This window comes from Corvus kubaryi, unplaced genomic scaffold (genome assembly GCF_017639235.1).
Source record: "Corvus kubaryi isolate FWS band 111438036 unplaced genomic scaffold, C.kubaryi_AGA036_p1.0 37398, whole genome shotgun sequence".
Lineage (NCBI taxonomy): Eukaryota > Metazoa > Chordata > Aves > Passeriformes > Corvidae > Corvus > Corvus kubaryi.
Window position 1 is genome coordinate 40,613,909 of NW_024581137.1, and position 15,375 is coordinate 40,629,283.

Here is a 15,375-nt window from a genome sequence, read left to right on the forward strand (position 1 = left end):
GAACTGTTTCAAACCCAAATGAACAGAAAATTCATACAAATCTTGAAAGTTAACAGAAAGACTAATGATCTTCTAAACTTTCCACTGTTCAGAGTTTCACTGTACATTGTTCAGAGACCTGTTTTTGTAAAGAATCTTTAACTTTACCTGTCAAATTTTAATAAATGAAATATTAAGTTAAATCTTTATTTGGAATTTTTTAGCATTCTTCTATAGGGATGTGTAGAAAATATAATGAAATGACAGATACTCCTCAAAATTAAATGAAAATCCAAAAGTGTTAATACCAGCATTTGTCTCACTGTGCAGATGTTAGTAAAGACAACACAGGTACAAATTTTTTTTGCCTATTTCAAAAGGTAAATTTTATAATCAAATCACATATATCAAGTATTATCTCATTTTACTCCAAAACTGCCATATATAACAGCTTCTGGAATCATTTAAGATTTGTACGGATAAGTAACAATGGCTTTACCAGCTCTTTACCACAAACGTGTACTGGCAAAAATATTCTAGGAAGTTAACTTCAATGACAATTTTCACCACTGCATTTCAATCCCCCAAAATAATCAAGCACACTTGTTCACATGGAATTACTCACAGTGGAGACACCCCAAGACAGGTGGCTTTTCCTGTATCTTGCACCCTATCAGCTACTGCTTACTAATTTTCCCTCTCAAAATATGCAAATAGTTAAAGCCTGAATACTTCTAACCAACATTTAAAAACGAAGAGCATAGCCTGATATAGGTCATCCAGGCTCTCGCTGAAGTTTTGGAAGTAATTCTGTAACTATTTCCAGAGGACACTGTGCTCCACTTTAAAACGAGGTATCAAAGACAGTATCTAGGCTCTCTTCAGGCAGTTAAGTGACAGAGGAAGACCTAACATAGATAAGACACCCTGCTGTTTGCTGACTATCAAAGGAACAAGAAATCCCACCTAGAGAAGATGGCTGTACAACCTCAAACAAGCACTCAACCAGAATTAAAAAAACCTTATCTCTACTGTCTCCCGTGCATATACAAAAAGATGAAGGAGTTCAACATATCTCTTAATACCTTCCTTAATACAATGGCTGTCATATTGAATTTAAAAAAAATAAATAGAATTGAAGTCACAGCACCTTTGACATAGGGCTCCCAATAACCCATCAAGAACAGTTTCATCTCAGAATTTTCAAAGCCACTTTTTAGAACAAGAAAGCACATAAAAGCAGTTTAATGGTAACATCTTTAAGGATTTTAGACAGAGGAAGTTAAGAAGTTATGTTTAGCGGTATGAAGCCTCAACTTAAGGCAGCCAAGCACTGGTGCTCTTTCAGGTGAATATGGAAAAAGCAAAACAGATTACTGGAACTATTTCGCCCAAACAACAGAAGTCCACAGGACATACTCAGGAAGAAAACCTCCCTCTTCTGTGTTATCGTTTCACTATCAGCAATTCAATTGGCAGCCTAAAAGACACTTCCGACCTCACTGGACACTTTGCCCTGAAGAGAATATGGATCAGGTTTTCCAAATAGTAGATGATGCCTAGACACCTGAATCTTGTATCTGCTAAGGCTTGACAGACAGCCAGGAAGCTGGTGCAACTGCCCACCACCACAACCTAAAGTAAGGATGTGTTTGATCGTGCTGACAGTAGTGACAACTGCAGCCGTGATTCAGAGTTTTGAAATACAAGTGTTCCCAAAATATTCAGTGTCATTTTCTAAAGGTGCTGGTTTTAGGCCATCCACTGTAACAGAACAGGCTTTTAAAAGACATTTTTCTCCTCCAGTCTCAAATATTGTTTTAGTATTGTTACACACAAACCTAACTAAAATGCAGGAAAAACATAAAAAATTTTAGATAGAAAAGATTTCCTAGGTTCCTCTCAGTTCTGTGATAGCATGCTCAGTGTCCGCCGGAGACCCAGCCAGACCACTGTGCCCTGTGTGGGCACCAATATCTATATATTCACTATAATCAGAGTTACTGGCACTTGTACAACTAAACACAAGGGAGAGAAAACAATCTTGGTAAAAACAGAGCCTGACTTCAACAGGGTAAATGAAAAGCTTACTCTCATTACTATTTTCTGGGAACATTATGTACTTTAATTGCCAAATTATAGTGCAGTAACATTTTTAGTTTATTAACTAGAATTTTAAAAATAGGCAACAGCAGCAAGTAAATGGAATCCAAGATCATAAGCACAATGGAAATTGTTTGGTATCTGCCATTCCAATGTAAACTGATCAGTGTTTTACAAGATTCGTAACTTTTAGAGAGTTCTAGTCCTTTTTAGCAGAAGGAATTTTGTTTTATCATTTGCTCAATTCATACTGCAAAAATACTAATTTTCTATGAGTATTTTCCACCTTTAGAACTAACAAGTTCTTCACCAAAAGAATAAAATCAACTGTGTATTTAACAACAGTTAAAAACAGAGATATGCAGCTATGTTCCCTATGTATGAACAGCATATAAATACACCTATCACTGGAATGCCCAGACTTTAACAGGTAACAATTAGCTAACTCTCCTAAAGTACAGAATTTTATGTTTCTAAAGGCCTCCAATCCTATTCTTCTACTGGCTATACATTTTACTAGTTTATGGTGCCATGATCTGGGTTTTGAAGTCTGATTAATTACTTGCACATAATCAGATACTTTGATCTTCCTCGTTAGTTCTTCCACCTTGCTACCACATTAATTTTATCATCAGCAGAATTAATAGTATCTGGCTAGTGGTTATTTCCTTTAAGATACATCAGCTGTCAGATAAGGAATCAGCTAGACTTTTTGGATCAAGTGCCATGTAATAAAACAGCGATGCTTTTTCCGTAAAAAGTATCAGAGGTCCTGTATTTTAAAGTTTTCAGAAAAAATTATATTGATTTTACATGTTAGCTGATGTAAACATAAAGAACTGAGAGAATTTTTACACAGAAAAAAGCAACTGCTTCATAGAGGAAGAAATAAAACCAAAACTAAGCACTGAACTTCTGCAAAGAAATTACAACACATCAAGTCGTAGCTACCTCTCTCTGCAAAGGCTTCTAAGCTTTACGCATGAACAAGAATTAACAGAAAATACAGTCATAAAAAGACAGTGATATCTTGAAAAATCAAAGGGACAAACTGCCTCATATCTCATGCATTAGTAAGCAAGAAATACAACCACACAAAAAGGTAGACAGCAAACATCTTTTTGGCAAATTAGTAAGATACTGCACTGAGGTCTCTTTTTTCAACACATTTCACTTACCTATGTAACTATGAAAGACAACCAAAGCATTTACAGCATTCAAATTTGTTGAAAACATGACAAAAGAAAAATTCACTTACACATACAGTAACACAGACAGAGCACAAAGAACCCAGAATTCCAGAAAAAAAAAATTGTACTAAGGTTTTGACAGTCTATTGAAAAAATGGAGCAAATTATGCTCAATATCAATGCAAATATGGGGCAAACACACACACGCTTTAAAAAAGTGCACATTTCTATACTCAAAATAAAGTCAATGGGATTATATGACTACATCAAGAATTAGAGACAGATATATACATCTGCTATACTGGGACGTACAAGCTAGTTTATTTTTGAGCAAACTGACTAAAGACATGACCAGGGATGAATGCATCCTCAGCTACAAAAAATTTCTCACAAGCTGTAGCTTTTTATGACTTTCATCTTTTTTTCTGAGTATCTACCCTTCCCAAAACTTCCAATTCCCCCAAAATACAAAAGGGTTAGAAACAAGGCTCCAACATTTGAGAGCTAATTTGCCTTCCAACAAACATATAATGAAGCATGCACGCCTCTCTCAAATGAGCCTCATGCACTGTATGTTTGCGGAATATTTTCCATAAAGTCTGAAGCAAGTTTTGTGGGAAGAGGTATCATACAAGCCTAGTTGAAACAACTGGGAAAAATACACAAGCTTGAAAGTTCAAAATCCTTTCAGCAGGCCTGCCAAAACAATCAGTGAAATGGATGATACATAGTTTGCCATAATTAGGCTTCAGAGGTAACAATTAAGTGATCAGAACATTCACACCCACACCAACCAAAAAAGCATGCATTGCATAAATTAATTTTCTCTGAACCTGCCTGTCAGCAAATCATTACTGAGCAGCCATGTCAACACTGCATTTTGGCAGGGATTAATACTGAACAAAATTACCCAATATATTTATCAATTATTTGGAAGTAAAAGGAAAGTCACCTTCAGTATAGTGCTAGATTCCATCAATTTGGCCCAAATGGCTCACAGTGAAGAGGAAAGCACAGGAAGAAGTAGGAACATGGAGTGGCTGGTATCAAATCAAATCAAAAGCATTTTTGAAAATTACACAGTTAAAGGCCTTATGCCATATCTGCACTTAGGAGGGACTTTGGGCAAGGAACCTTTGATATCAGGGCTTGCAGTTACGGTGGACAAGCAATCTGAAACGAGCTATCAGAGCAATGGGAACTAATGTGATTCTGTAATAACCACAGAAGAAACATGATTTTGTAATCAAAAGATGACAAACTTTAGAACTCTATACACAAACACAGGGCACAATACTTCTAGCTACATTGCAAAACTAAATCGAATACAGAAGATCCACAGAAATTAAGGGCTCAAGAAAGGCTTTATATTAAGAAAACCTGAAGATAAATAAAATTTTTTTTACGCACAGACATGCTAATAATGAACAACTGAAAGCTACACCTGGGGAAATTCATACTGAAATTAGGATGTAACTATATAAGAGTAAAATTAATTACCAGAACAAACCATGAAGAACAGAAGGCATCTCAAGGTTTACTGATCAATGTCAGTAATGTATCTTGACTAACAAGGAAGCGCAAAGCTAAAGTGTACCACTGGTACAAGTCAAACAAGACAAGTCAGGAGAATCAGTATTTTTCACCGATTTTCACCTGTAAGAGTCTGAAATAAACCCATTACACTAAATGACCTAATGATGTCTCCTATCCCTAGGTTTCACGAAACAATATAAAAAGCTACCCAAGCAGCATGCTGTGTTCCAAGCTGTCAGGAAAGGGTGACCAACCAAGCCTAACCAAACCTGATCAAACGTATTAAAGGTTTCACTACAGCTCTGGATATTTGGTGGCAGATACTTGGGTAAGAGTGCTAAAAGATCCTATAGAGAGACATATATACCACATCATAAAGTCCAACACAGAAAGGCAGCTCATCAAGCAGCCATAGGGCTCATAACTTCATACTTCAGTTAAAGCCTGAATGATGGGGGTAAAGAAAAAGCAGAAAAACCCACACACTATTCAACATGGTTTATAACTAGAAACAAAACAGTTTGTTGCCACAGATTGTTCCACATGCCTTGTACATCATGGCGAGAATTCTGAATTTACAATGCAAATATATTTTGTAACTGGGATGCCAGTGAAGAGCTCACCTGCAATACTTAGCAGGCACCATTTTCTAAAAAAGGCATATTTTAAAAATGAATTTAAGTCTTCATACTGAATGTCAGGGAAAACAAGCTAAGAAGAATGGAAAGTAAGAACTGCCAAGGCTAAGTATAAAGAAAGAAAAACAGATGTGTTTCCCCCCAAAATGGACATCACTGAAAGAAGTACTCTATGCCAAAAAGAGCTTGAGAAGTGCTGGAATTTGTCCTGATAACTACTCAAACCTTGATATTTAAATTTAAAAACTGAGTCACCTGTCCTGATTGTATGCCTATGTCATCTTAGTTTAATAATGCCTATTCAGTGCAGCTAATACCTACTGTACTTTCCATCTTGTGACTACAAAGAACAGGGCTATCCATTGTGAAAGAACCATTCCCTGATGCAGGGATCACACACATGTGACACAACAGAAGGTGAAGTTGGAATAAAGTTTATTAATTAAAGCACTTCCATTTAAAAATAAAATTTTGTGTTCTGACATCTACATGTGGAAAATGCATCAGAAGATGTAATGCAAAACCATTTCTACTTTTGTCCCTAAAATACACAGCTGTCTGTAATTCCATACAAAACCGTATTTCCTAGAAACGTAAGACTGTATTGTAAGTTGTTTTATTTTTGTAGGTAAAGTCGCTATATTTTATTAAGGTAGTAATCACAGTTTTGAATGAATTGAGAAGTGATAAGAAACACTGCAAAAGTGCCAGAAAAATAAATCAAAACTGTATAATATTGACTTACCAAGAAATTATTTTTTCACACTCCTTCCCAAAAATAGAACTTTAATGACATCTCAATACTGTCCTCTCTTTCCTATTTAGCAAATTATATTTTCCTCCTCCAGTACCCTACTCCTGTTTTAGTTCAAGCTGCCTACAAAATACTGCACAGTTTCAGCAGGAGAGCACACAGACAAGGGGGCAAACTAGCAATTAGGGCATGAAAAAACAAGCATTGTAAAACAGCTATTGCTAATCAGCATGAGATATGTTTACTCAATTAAATAGATGGAACCTTTATTAAGACCTTGCATCCCAGGGATGGTGTCTAAAATTAAGAAGAATGGGGGCAAACAAAATGCACATTTGGTGATTTACAACCTTTCTACACTAATTGTGAAGTGACAACGCAGAGCAACATAATGAAATAAGCAAATTTAGCAGATGCTTTGCATGCAAGCTTCAGGAAAAAATGATACAATTTTTTTTTGCCTACAGTAACATGGATGCATCTCTTGTTCCTCTCTTGGGAGTCTTATTTATTAAAAAAAAGGTAACTGACAGCTCATTCTGCTGCCCAGCTACAGCACTGCTATGGCTGACCAAATAATTCCATGCCAAATATCACTCTGCTAATTACAGGTGTTGATTCTCAATCCTCCTTGCTCCCTGCCAGCAAGCCTACAAGGGGAGGGCAGGCGACTGGTGAGGACTGGCCCCTGCTCACACAAGTGACACTGGGTCACCTGGCAGACATGGGAGTCATGCCGTGGTGCACCCAGCAGCGTGACAGGGGATATGGTGGTGCTTCTGTGGGAGGTCAGGGGTGACCTGGAAGGCCAAACTCGCCAAACTTGTGCCTCTCAGGGGTGGGCACTACTAATGGAGGTAACAAAAAAAAAAGTGACTCTCACAACACACCTGGCAGCAGGGAAATACTGAAAAGTTTACACGTGGCCTTTCAATGACACACAGGAATGTGCACACTATGATTTTAATGACTTTATACTTTCATTTGCACTTCAGTTTTCAAAAACTAGTCCTTCTAAAACAGTAGTTCACAAATTTCAATGAGGAATGCATGCCAGCTATTTTGAAAAATAGCAATACATTACTATCTGACAATTTAACAAGTTTTCAATAACCCAAGTCAAGACCCTTTTCAAGGGCCCATTTTGTGGTAGGTATCTCAAACATAATGGCAGGCCTTCCTAACAAGCATTAAATGCACCATTTTGCTAGATTTGGCCTGGGTCCATGATGCTCACTGAGGTGCTGAATGTTATCTATTTTCCTAAAATAGATTCAGTTACAGATAAGTTGGGAATTATTGCTGGAACTGTATCTCTTCACAGATTTTACAAAATTAAGCTATTTTGTAAATATAAATAATGCAGCTGTTTTAAATACCTAAAGGCTTATGCATATTCCAAGCTAGTAAATTATCACAAAGCACTCAATGCACTTGTCAGAATAAAGGAACTTAAAAGCATGCACTTAAGTACAGTAAATAAAGCAAGCATGCACATACAAACATGGACAAAAAACTGTTAAAACTGTCTTCAGAAGAGGGTAGGTTTAATCATTGTCAAAAGCAAATAACTGAAAGAAGAAAAGGAAAAGTCACCTATAATTATTCTGAATACTTTATTAGAGGAAATATTAATTGCCTTCTCTGGTCTTTTTTAAGAGTATAAAGACTTTAAAGCATTTATTTCAACAATAGCATGAATCCATCTCTGAAGTCTGCATCCATGCTTTTGGAAATTCAAATTATTGTCACTTGCTATCACAAAAATCAACTCAATATGCACAAAAGAATTATTAAACACACTATTAAAAAAAATATTTACAAACACCAAGAATACAAAAATGCTCAAAAACCCAAGAGGACACTTCTGAAAATGTATAGTACATTTGAGATCTTCCCCTCCCGTAAGGCAACATTTCTAGCAAGGTATGTTCTTCTTGCTACAACGTAACTGACCACCTGAGTTCTATGTTTCTATAGGAACAAACCAGCAGCCTACTGCAAAATTAGCCACAAAATTAAAATCTTATTTAAATTTAACAGCAGTAGAGAAATATATAAAGCATGTATTTTAGAAGATTATAAAAATGTTTGCTCATATACATCCAGTGTAGAAGGTATATCATATTACATCTTTGTTTATTAAGACAGTGGTAAAAACTCACTCTGAAGTGTTTCAAGTTCAGCCTTAGCCAGGGCATCTTCTTTCGCCTTCATTTTTGTTTCTTTATATTCTACATATAATTGTCTGGCATCCTTTAAGAAAATGTTGCAATGGCATTAGCATCCTTATACAAACAAGTAATTGCAATGGCTCTGATTTAAGTTCTCACTTAACCTCACCAAAAAAAAAAATTAAGATGTATTCGTTTCCTGGAGTTACAGCAATTTTCAGTCTAAAATACAGAATTTGTGTAATAAAGGTTCAAATGTCATACCGTTGATATTATAGACTGTGATGCTCATTGACAGCCTGAAAAGCAAAATGGTTAGAGAAACCACCTACAGCTTTGCAGAGACCATGTACCACTTTGCTGAAATCAGCAATCTGGAAGTTCAGGAGAGAAAAGTTTTCAATTAGTGGAGTGTGTGCAGGGACAAACAAAGGCAATTGCTAGGCAGCAATCACCTTAATATGAACCCATTAACGTAACACTAACTGTATTTTCCAAAGTGTTCCCCCCCTTTTTTTTTTAACCAACTTCTACACTGCTATTAAAGTGTTGAAAATAATATAGTTTTTTTTCAAGGATTAGATTTTAATTTGAAGTCTATAAAGCAAATGTACACATAAAACTAGAAGTCCTGTCACACATATGCCACACCTTTCCAAAATCTGATGAATGAGTAATTACAGATTTCTGTTGAAAGCTTTCCAATACGAACAACCAGACTGCTGAAAGTAAGAACTATGGAGAGTTTTCTTACTCTCACCAGTTTAAGAGATTTCTATACTCATTCAAAAACAAGGACTCTATAATAGAAATGCTGAAATAGAAAAACTGTTATTTATCTTTATCAAGCATGCAGAATGTCTACTGTACTATATAAAAATTAGTTACAGTATTAGATAGACCTAATCTCAGTTCTTTTTACCCAAAAATACTTTTTGGTGTGATTACACTAACAGTTCCACTTTTTACAGATAAAGGTTGATTTAAATTTGAATGTAGAATGTATTGTAAAATGCTAGTAAATATTTTTTATAATTTTAACTATATTTGAACAAAACCTGGTATCATCAACATGAAATAAGACACCTTAAGAAATCTTGAAAAGAAAAATCTGCACTAAGAAGTCATTATCACTGCCTCTAATGGTAGAAATCATCCCATTCTTCCTGCAAAGATACAACAGTTGTTCTTCATGTTACACCTGCATCTACCCTTTCAAAGATACTTGAGGGAAGCACGAAAACACATGACAGGAATTGTGACCAAGCTCTGAGCAGAGCTTTGTAATGGGTTGGAGCCATCTCATAGATACAAGTCACCACACTTGAAGAACAACTCTGGCAAAATCCCAAAAAAGATCAGTAAAGTTCTACCTCCTTCCAAAACACCTCTTTTTACTCTCTATTTATGTTTTTTTTTTACACTGGGTACAGGAAATGGAAAGTTATAATTTTTGCCAGTTTTATGTAGGAAATCTCTGCACACAAAAGTAATTTTAAAGGGTTTACATAACTTTTTGCTTCTGGAACATAACAGAAGAGAGCATCTTACACGCTAACAGCATTAGAATTGGGGAAAAGGGGATTTTTTTAGTAGAGTTGTGGCTAAAAAAAAAGTGTAGTTACAGGAGGACTAGCATTAACAGCAGATATGTAGGCCTTGAGGAGACATGTTTGAATGACAAAATTAGGATTAGCACTGGTTCACTTTTTGGTTTACCTGAAATAAGAATTCCCTACCACACTGGAAACTTTCCTTATACTCTTGAGGTTTGGCCTACTTGCAAAATTAAGAAACAGACACCACCATAAATGCAATAGTACATTTCTGCTGTGAGTTTGAGACATTTGGGTTGTGTGGCATACACAGGACTCAGACTTAGGGATATCCAAAAAATGCTTTTGTTTAAGGCTATGATTCCAAAATGCCTACAATTAACTGGCATTTAAATTTAACCCATTTGACACTGAAAGCCAATATATGATGCTAAATTCTGGTGTAAAATCCATTATTGCTTGTGGGATCTCCAGACAGCAGGCACTAGGGGGTAACTGTCAATCTCTCCAGCACGTCAATCACAGAACAATTGGAAATGTGGCTCAGATGAAAATGAGACACAATAGCTGAACAACAAAGAAAACTAGTCAGAAGCACGTAAATGAAATTTGGTAGTATTGTTGCTTTATAGATATAGAATGGATTATCACTACAAATGGAGTAATATGCAGGTAACAAAAGCAACATCAGTCTTTTATCTTATCAGTAAGATTATTATGGCTAGTACCATAATAACAAAAAAAGGGGAGACTGCACATTTTGAAGCACACACAAATGTATACGTATAAAGAAAAGCAAAGGAAAAAACCAACAAAAAGCTCCATTCAAAATGGATTTTGAAGATTTGAAAATCAAATCCTTCCCACAAAAGCATAAGAATGGCTCTACAGGTTGTAAAGAAAAATAAAAAGGCATACCTCAGTAAAGACTTAAATCAGAGACACAAATTTTATGGGTATTAGACCTTACAGGTCAAAATGAAAAAACACTGGAAAACCATTTAACATAGGAAGTTCTTTGAAGAAAAATTCTGCCTTAATGTAAATAAGCCTCTCTAAATTTATTCTTCATTAGCTTTCCATCAGTCTAAACAGGAGTATCTGTTTTCAAGAATATTCAGTTTTGGTAGTTTAAGTATTTCAAAATAGATTTATGTTCAGATTTTTTACTTTTCCGAAGTGATAAATTTAAGCAGCCATTTTGTCTTAATACAAGTATTTTAGTGCCCTAAAGACACTGACAATACAGATACAGTCTCTTTCAATCTGATGCTCCTTCTCCAAGATTCAGCAATGATTTTATAGCTCAAAACATCAACATTTTATACTTAACGTACACTTCACCTTCAAGAGACAATAAACATAAGAAAAAGCAGTATCTTTGTACGTCTGGGGTGGAAAGATACAGAGAAAAGAGACAAAAACACAAAGTTTGGAATGGTTCTAACTAAAACTCCACCTTACCGAATCAGAAATATTATGTTCTCATTTGCAGGAGTTTAAGACATTTTCAAAAAGAACATGAGCACAAATACATTATTTCTTCTCGCCATCAAAGCAGTATAACATGTAATTAGTTAAGCATAAAGAAGAGGGCTGATATATGCTGGTTTATTATGCTATAAATTCAAATATATACTTTCCAAAAAGGAACAGAATGAAAGAAGAATGTGTTGGAAATGCAAAATTCTGCTATTAGTATTTCTAAATTATATTTAAACAGCCATATATGGGAAGATCCTGTGATTACCCTCATATTTAATCACAAATAAGAATGACGAATACTGAACACTTCTTGAAAATATAGTTTCTTTCTTTATATCAGTATCATCTCAATAAATTGAGATTGCCAAGACAAAGCTGAGCCTGAGTTATGCAGAAATACAGAAAATCCTGTTACTGAACTTTCAAGGTTTTTTTTCCTTTGTTTGTTTTGGGGTTTGGGATCTTGGTTGGGGTTTTAGGTGGTTTTTTGTCTGTTGCTTTTAAATCAAGAGATACAGCATTTATTCAAACTGTACTAATTCTAGAAGAAAAAACTTCCATTCTGAGTAAGACTCAGTCATTTTGGCTTCTCCTTGACTTTTGGGGAAGGTGACAAGGCTTTGTTGGTTTGTTTGCTTTGTGGTTTTGGGGTTTTCATTGTTTGGGTATTTTCCCCTTCAGTAAGTATTAAATCCTCCTGGCTTTCTGGTCTACCTCAAAAAAAATGGAGATTAGGAGAAAGAAAGCAAACGACTTGAAACAACTTGTTGCATGAGAATCTTCCTTTCAGATTTTGTGATAGAAACAGCTTCACATTTTAGTTCTTTGGGCACAGGACTGGTACAAACAAGATTCACAGTTAACTGAAAACTTTCTCAAAGGCATACTTAAAATCAGTAGATTTAAATAATTTTCTTTGGACTAATTTTTATTACATCAAAAAATAAATACTTGTATGGAGCTATTGAACCAATTTTTTATCTTTTTGAGCACAGTATTATTGTATATAATTTATATTAAAAAGAGAGAAAAAAAGAGTTAAATTAAATTTACTCCACCAACCAACCTTCAATTTGCAATTTCTATGCAATAAAAATTCCAGCCATTACACCACAGCAAAAATACTCTTTGGATGGGTTTCTGACCTAGTGATATCAATATATTATAGTAAGAAATAATGTTTAAAAAGAGCTGAACATTATGATTTATACTTCTCTTTGGCATTTTTACCTCATTGCCTGAAGGCAATCTAGTAAATAAATAGGAATTACATTACTTCCTCCTTTATAATCAGAAAATCATGCTTTGCCTGTAGAATAATCCCAGGTGTGGGAAGGTTCTTCAGCTGTGTACAGCCTGTGGGCAGTTGTGGTGTGGTTCCCAAGCCTCCCTGCACCATGTGACCAGCAGCTGGCTGTGCCATTGCAGTCTCTGCTGGGAATTCCATGTGCCCAGTGGTGAGACAAAGGCAGCCAGAAGGGGAAACAGAGGTCAGTGCTGCAAGGCCTCTCTGGGACCTATTTCACACCCCATACCACAGCAGACCAGTAGCATTAGTTGAGAGCCAGTATTGCCTCGTACAAACAAGCTACTCGCACTTGTGTGGTAGGACATGTAGACTTACAGGAAGTGATAGAAAGAAACTGCCACAGCACAGCAGGCAATTAGAAGCAAATTTCTTTACTGTCTTACATTTACTTAAAACTTTTAGTATTTTTTCAGCACATTTTTCCTTCAGAGCCTGTTAGACACAAGTTATTTTTGCTCACTTGCATACACTCAGAGTACTTGTTTTACCATCCGCTCTCCTCTGACCTGCTTCTAAGCTTCTAATTGACCTCAGGGTCAAGAGCTTCATCCTTACTTTGGTTCTCCCAACAGCTGCAAAATAGCAAGAAACAGAGCAAATGGGCAATCACTCGTGCCACACATCCTACAATTGCTTGCTCCCCACAAATTATACCAACATTGGTGCTGTACAGTAAATTGGAACATGTCAAAACCCTGTAAAGCTGAGAAATCCAGAGATATTTAACCTTACTGACATGAATAAATCCCTTTAAAAAAAAATCTTTTTTAAGGCATATGTGATTAAATGCAATCAATTTTGTTTTAATCTCACACAATTTTATATAAAGTCACATGTGAAGACAGAAACAACTCACAAATACATTCGCTGACCTAATCAAATCTTGCTTAGAAGCTAACTTGCCAAAGGAGATGCCCTGCTGGCAAAGCCTCTTGAGTTTAATGACACACTGCCAATCCGTTTAAGGCCAAAGCTGAACCATCTCTAAACAGGTGTTGAATTGTGATCATGGATTAAAAGAAAACCTGAGGAAAAACTGCCAAGAAATTAAACACCTCTGGGTCACTAGTTTGAATCTATTCCAGACTACTAAATCAGCTACAGTAATTACCATCTGGTAGTCTACATAAAAATAAATTACTGGCTTTTTTGTTTTAATTCACTTTGTGCTGCACAAAGGTCTTTACAAACACAAGTTTCAATTGTAATTGAAAGCTTTGTTGGTAATCTCACTAAGTTACACCCAGCGCAACTACGTATTGAGCTCGAACTGCCTTCTCATTACTGGTGAGCCACCAGTCTCCCAACAGCTCACTGCGAGGGTGTGTGCACTACACCTACAAGATTACAGATACAAGAAGGAAACTTTATTTTATTAACAAGAAACCATTTCTGTCCAAAACAAACAGAACTGCTTTCTGCTCTACTACCCTCAGGACAACAGCAGGCTCATAATTCAGTCAGTGTAAAAATAAAGACATTCACTGCTAAACTTCACCACATCAGTGTGGAGGGAAAGTTGACAGGACCACTAAGAAACACACTTATCTTCTGTTTTCTGAAGGAAGTATTTTGCAAAGAATAATTAAAACCATTTTTTTAAAAGACCACTTTTCTTAAGTTATATGTCCGGACATCAAAAAAACCCAACAACCCTCTAGTCAGCTGGTTTTGGAATAAACTGCAATTTACTTATGGCAGTTCTCCCACAAAACATAAGTACACTTAACACAACTGTCTGTTCTGTACTGAATTTACAGTTTGAACTGAAATTCTTGCACACTACACATAGTTAGTTTATTTCATTCTAAGAAGAAATTTCAGATCTAATAATTTGGATTTTAATTTTAATTGAGTTTTCGGGGGTTCTTTTTCTCCCCCCCCCCCCCCTTTTTTTAATATGTTGCCTTTTTCCAGGTCATTCTCATGAAAGCATTAACTAAAATGATCTTAGAAACACTTTTCATTCTTTTTCTATTTTTTTCTTAGCCTACATTACAAGAATTAAACTTGGTAATAGCCAATGTAATTTACACTCCACTTAACATTTCTTTCACAGCACTGATATTTGATTTATGATACACATTTTATGTATTTTTCTCCCTTTGCTTCTTCAAACAAACTTAAAAATGCTGTTTTCACCCCTAAATTTAACTAAACTCAATGTGTGGATATAAAAACCTATGTAGTTTCTCTCAAAATACAACTGTAAACAGTTTAAAAAACCTGCTCATTTTCTTAGTTTCTCTCATCCTCCTCTCACACATTTTTCTTCCAGTTTCTTGACATAAAATGCAGGCTACAATAAAATGGCATAGGCCATCACAAGGGCATGCAAACAAAGCATTTTTCTTCAGTGAAGGCCCACCTTAATTATTTTAAGTGCCTCCTTCTGAAATCTGACATTTTGAAGGAGGAAGGGAAGTAGGAGAAAGACACTCAATTGGATAAATGAGAGCCAGGCATGAGCAGAAGCTCAGCAACCTGAATCCTCAGACACAGCTGTTGCAAGTAGAATACTCACACTAACTAACAGGGATAGAGATGGATGCTAGTTAAAAAGAACTCAGTACAAGAATGGATAAGAAGTTTCATTTGTAGCTGTTGTTTTGCTGTTATGTTTGATATGTTTTGGGGCTTTTTAATGAAGT

The 15,375-nt window shown here is 35.7% G+C and overlaps 1 protein-coding gene across 1 annotated transcript in view; it reads right to left on the reverse strand.

Moving 5' to 3' along the window:
• DNAJC1 (DnaJ heat shock protein family (Hsp40) member C1) overlaps positions 1-15,375 on the reverse strand; it is a 109,619-nt gene that overhangs the window by 44,255 nt on the left and 49,989 nt on the right. Inside the window, exon 7 of the mRNA XM_042043641.1 lies at positions 8,366-8,456. Within this exon, the coding sequence (XP_041899575.1) occupies positions 8,366-8,456 (91 nt within the window). The remainder of the gene's footprint in view (positions 1-8,365; positions 8,457-15,375) is intronic.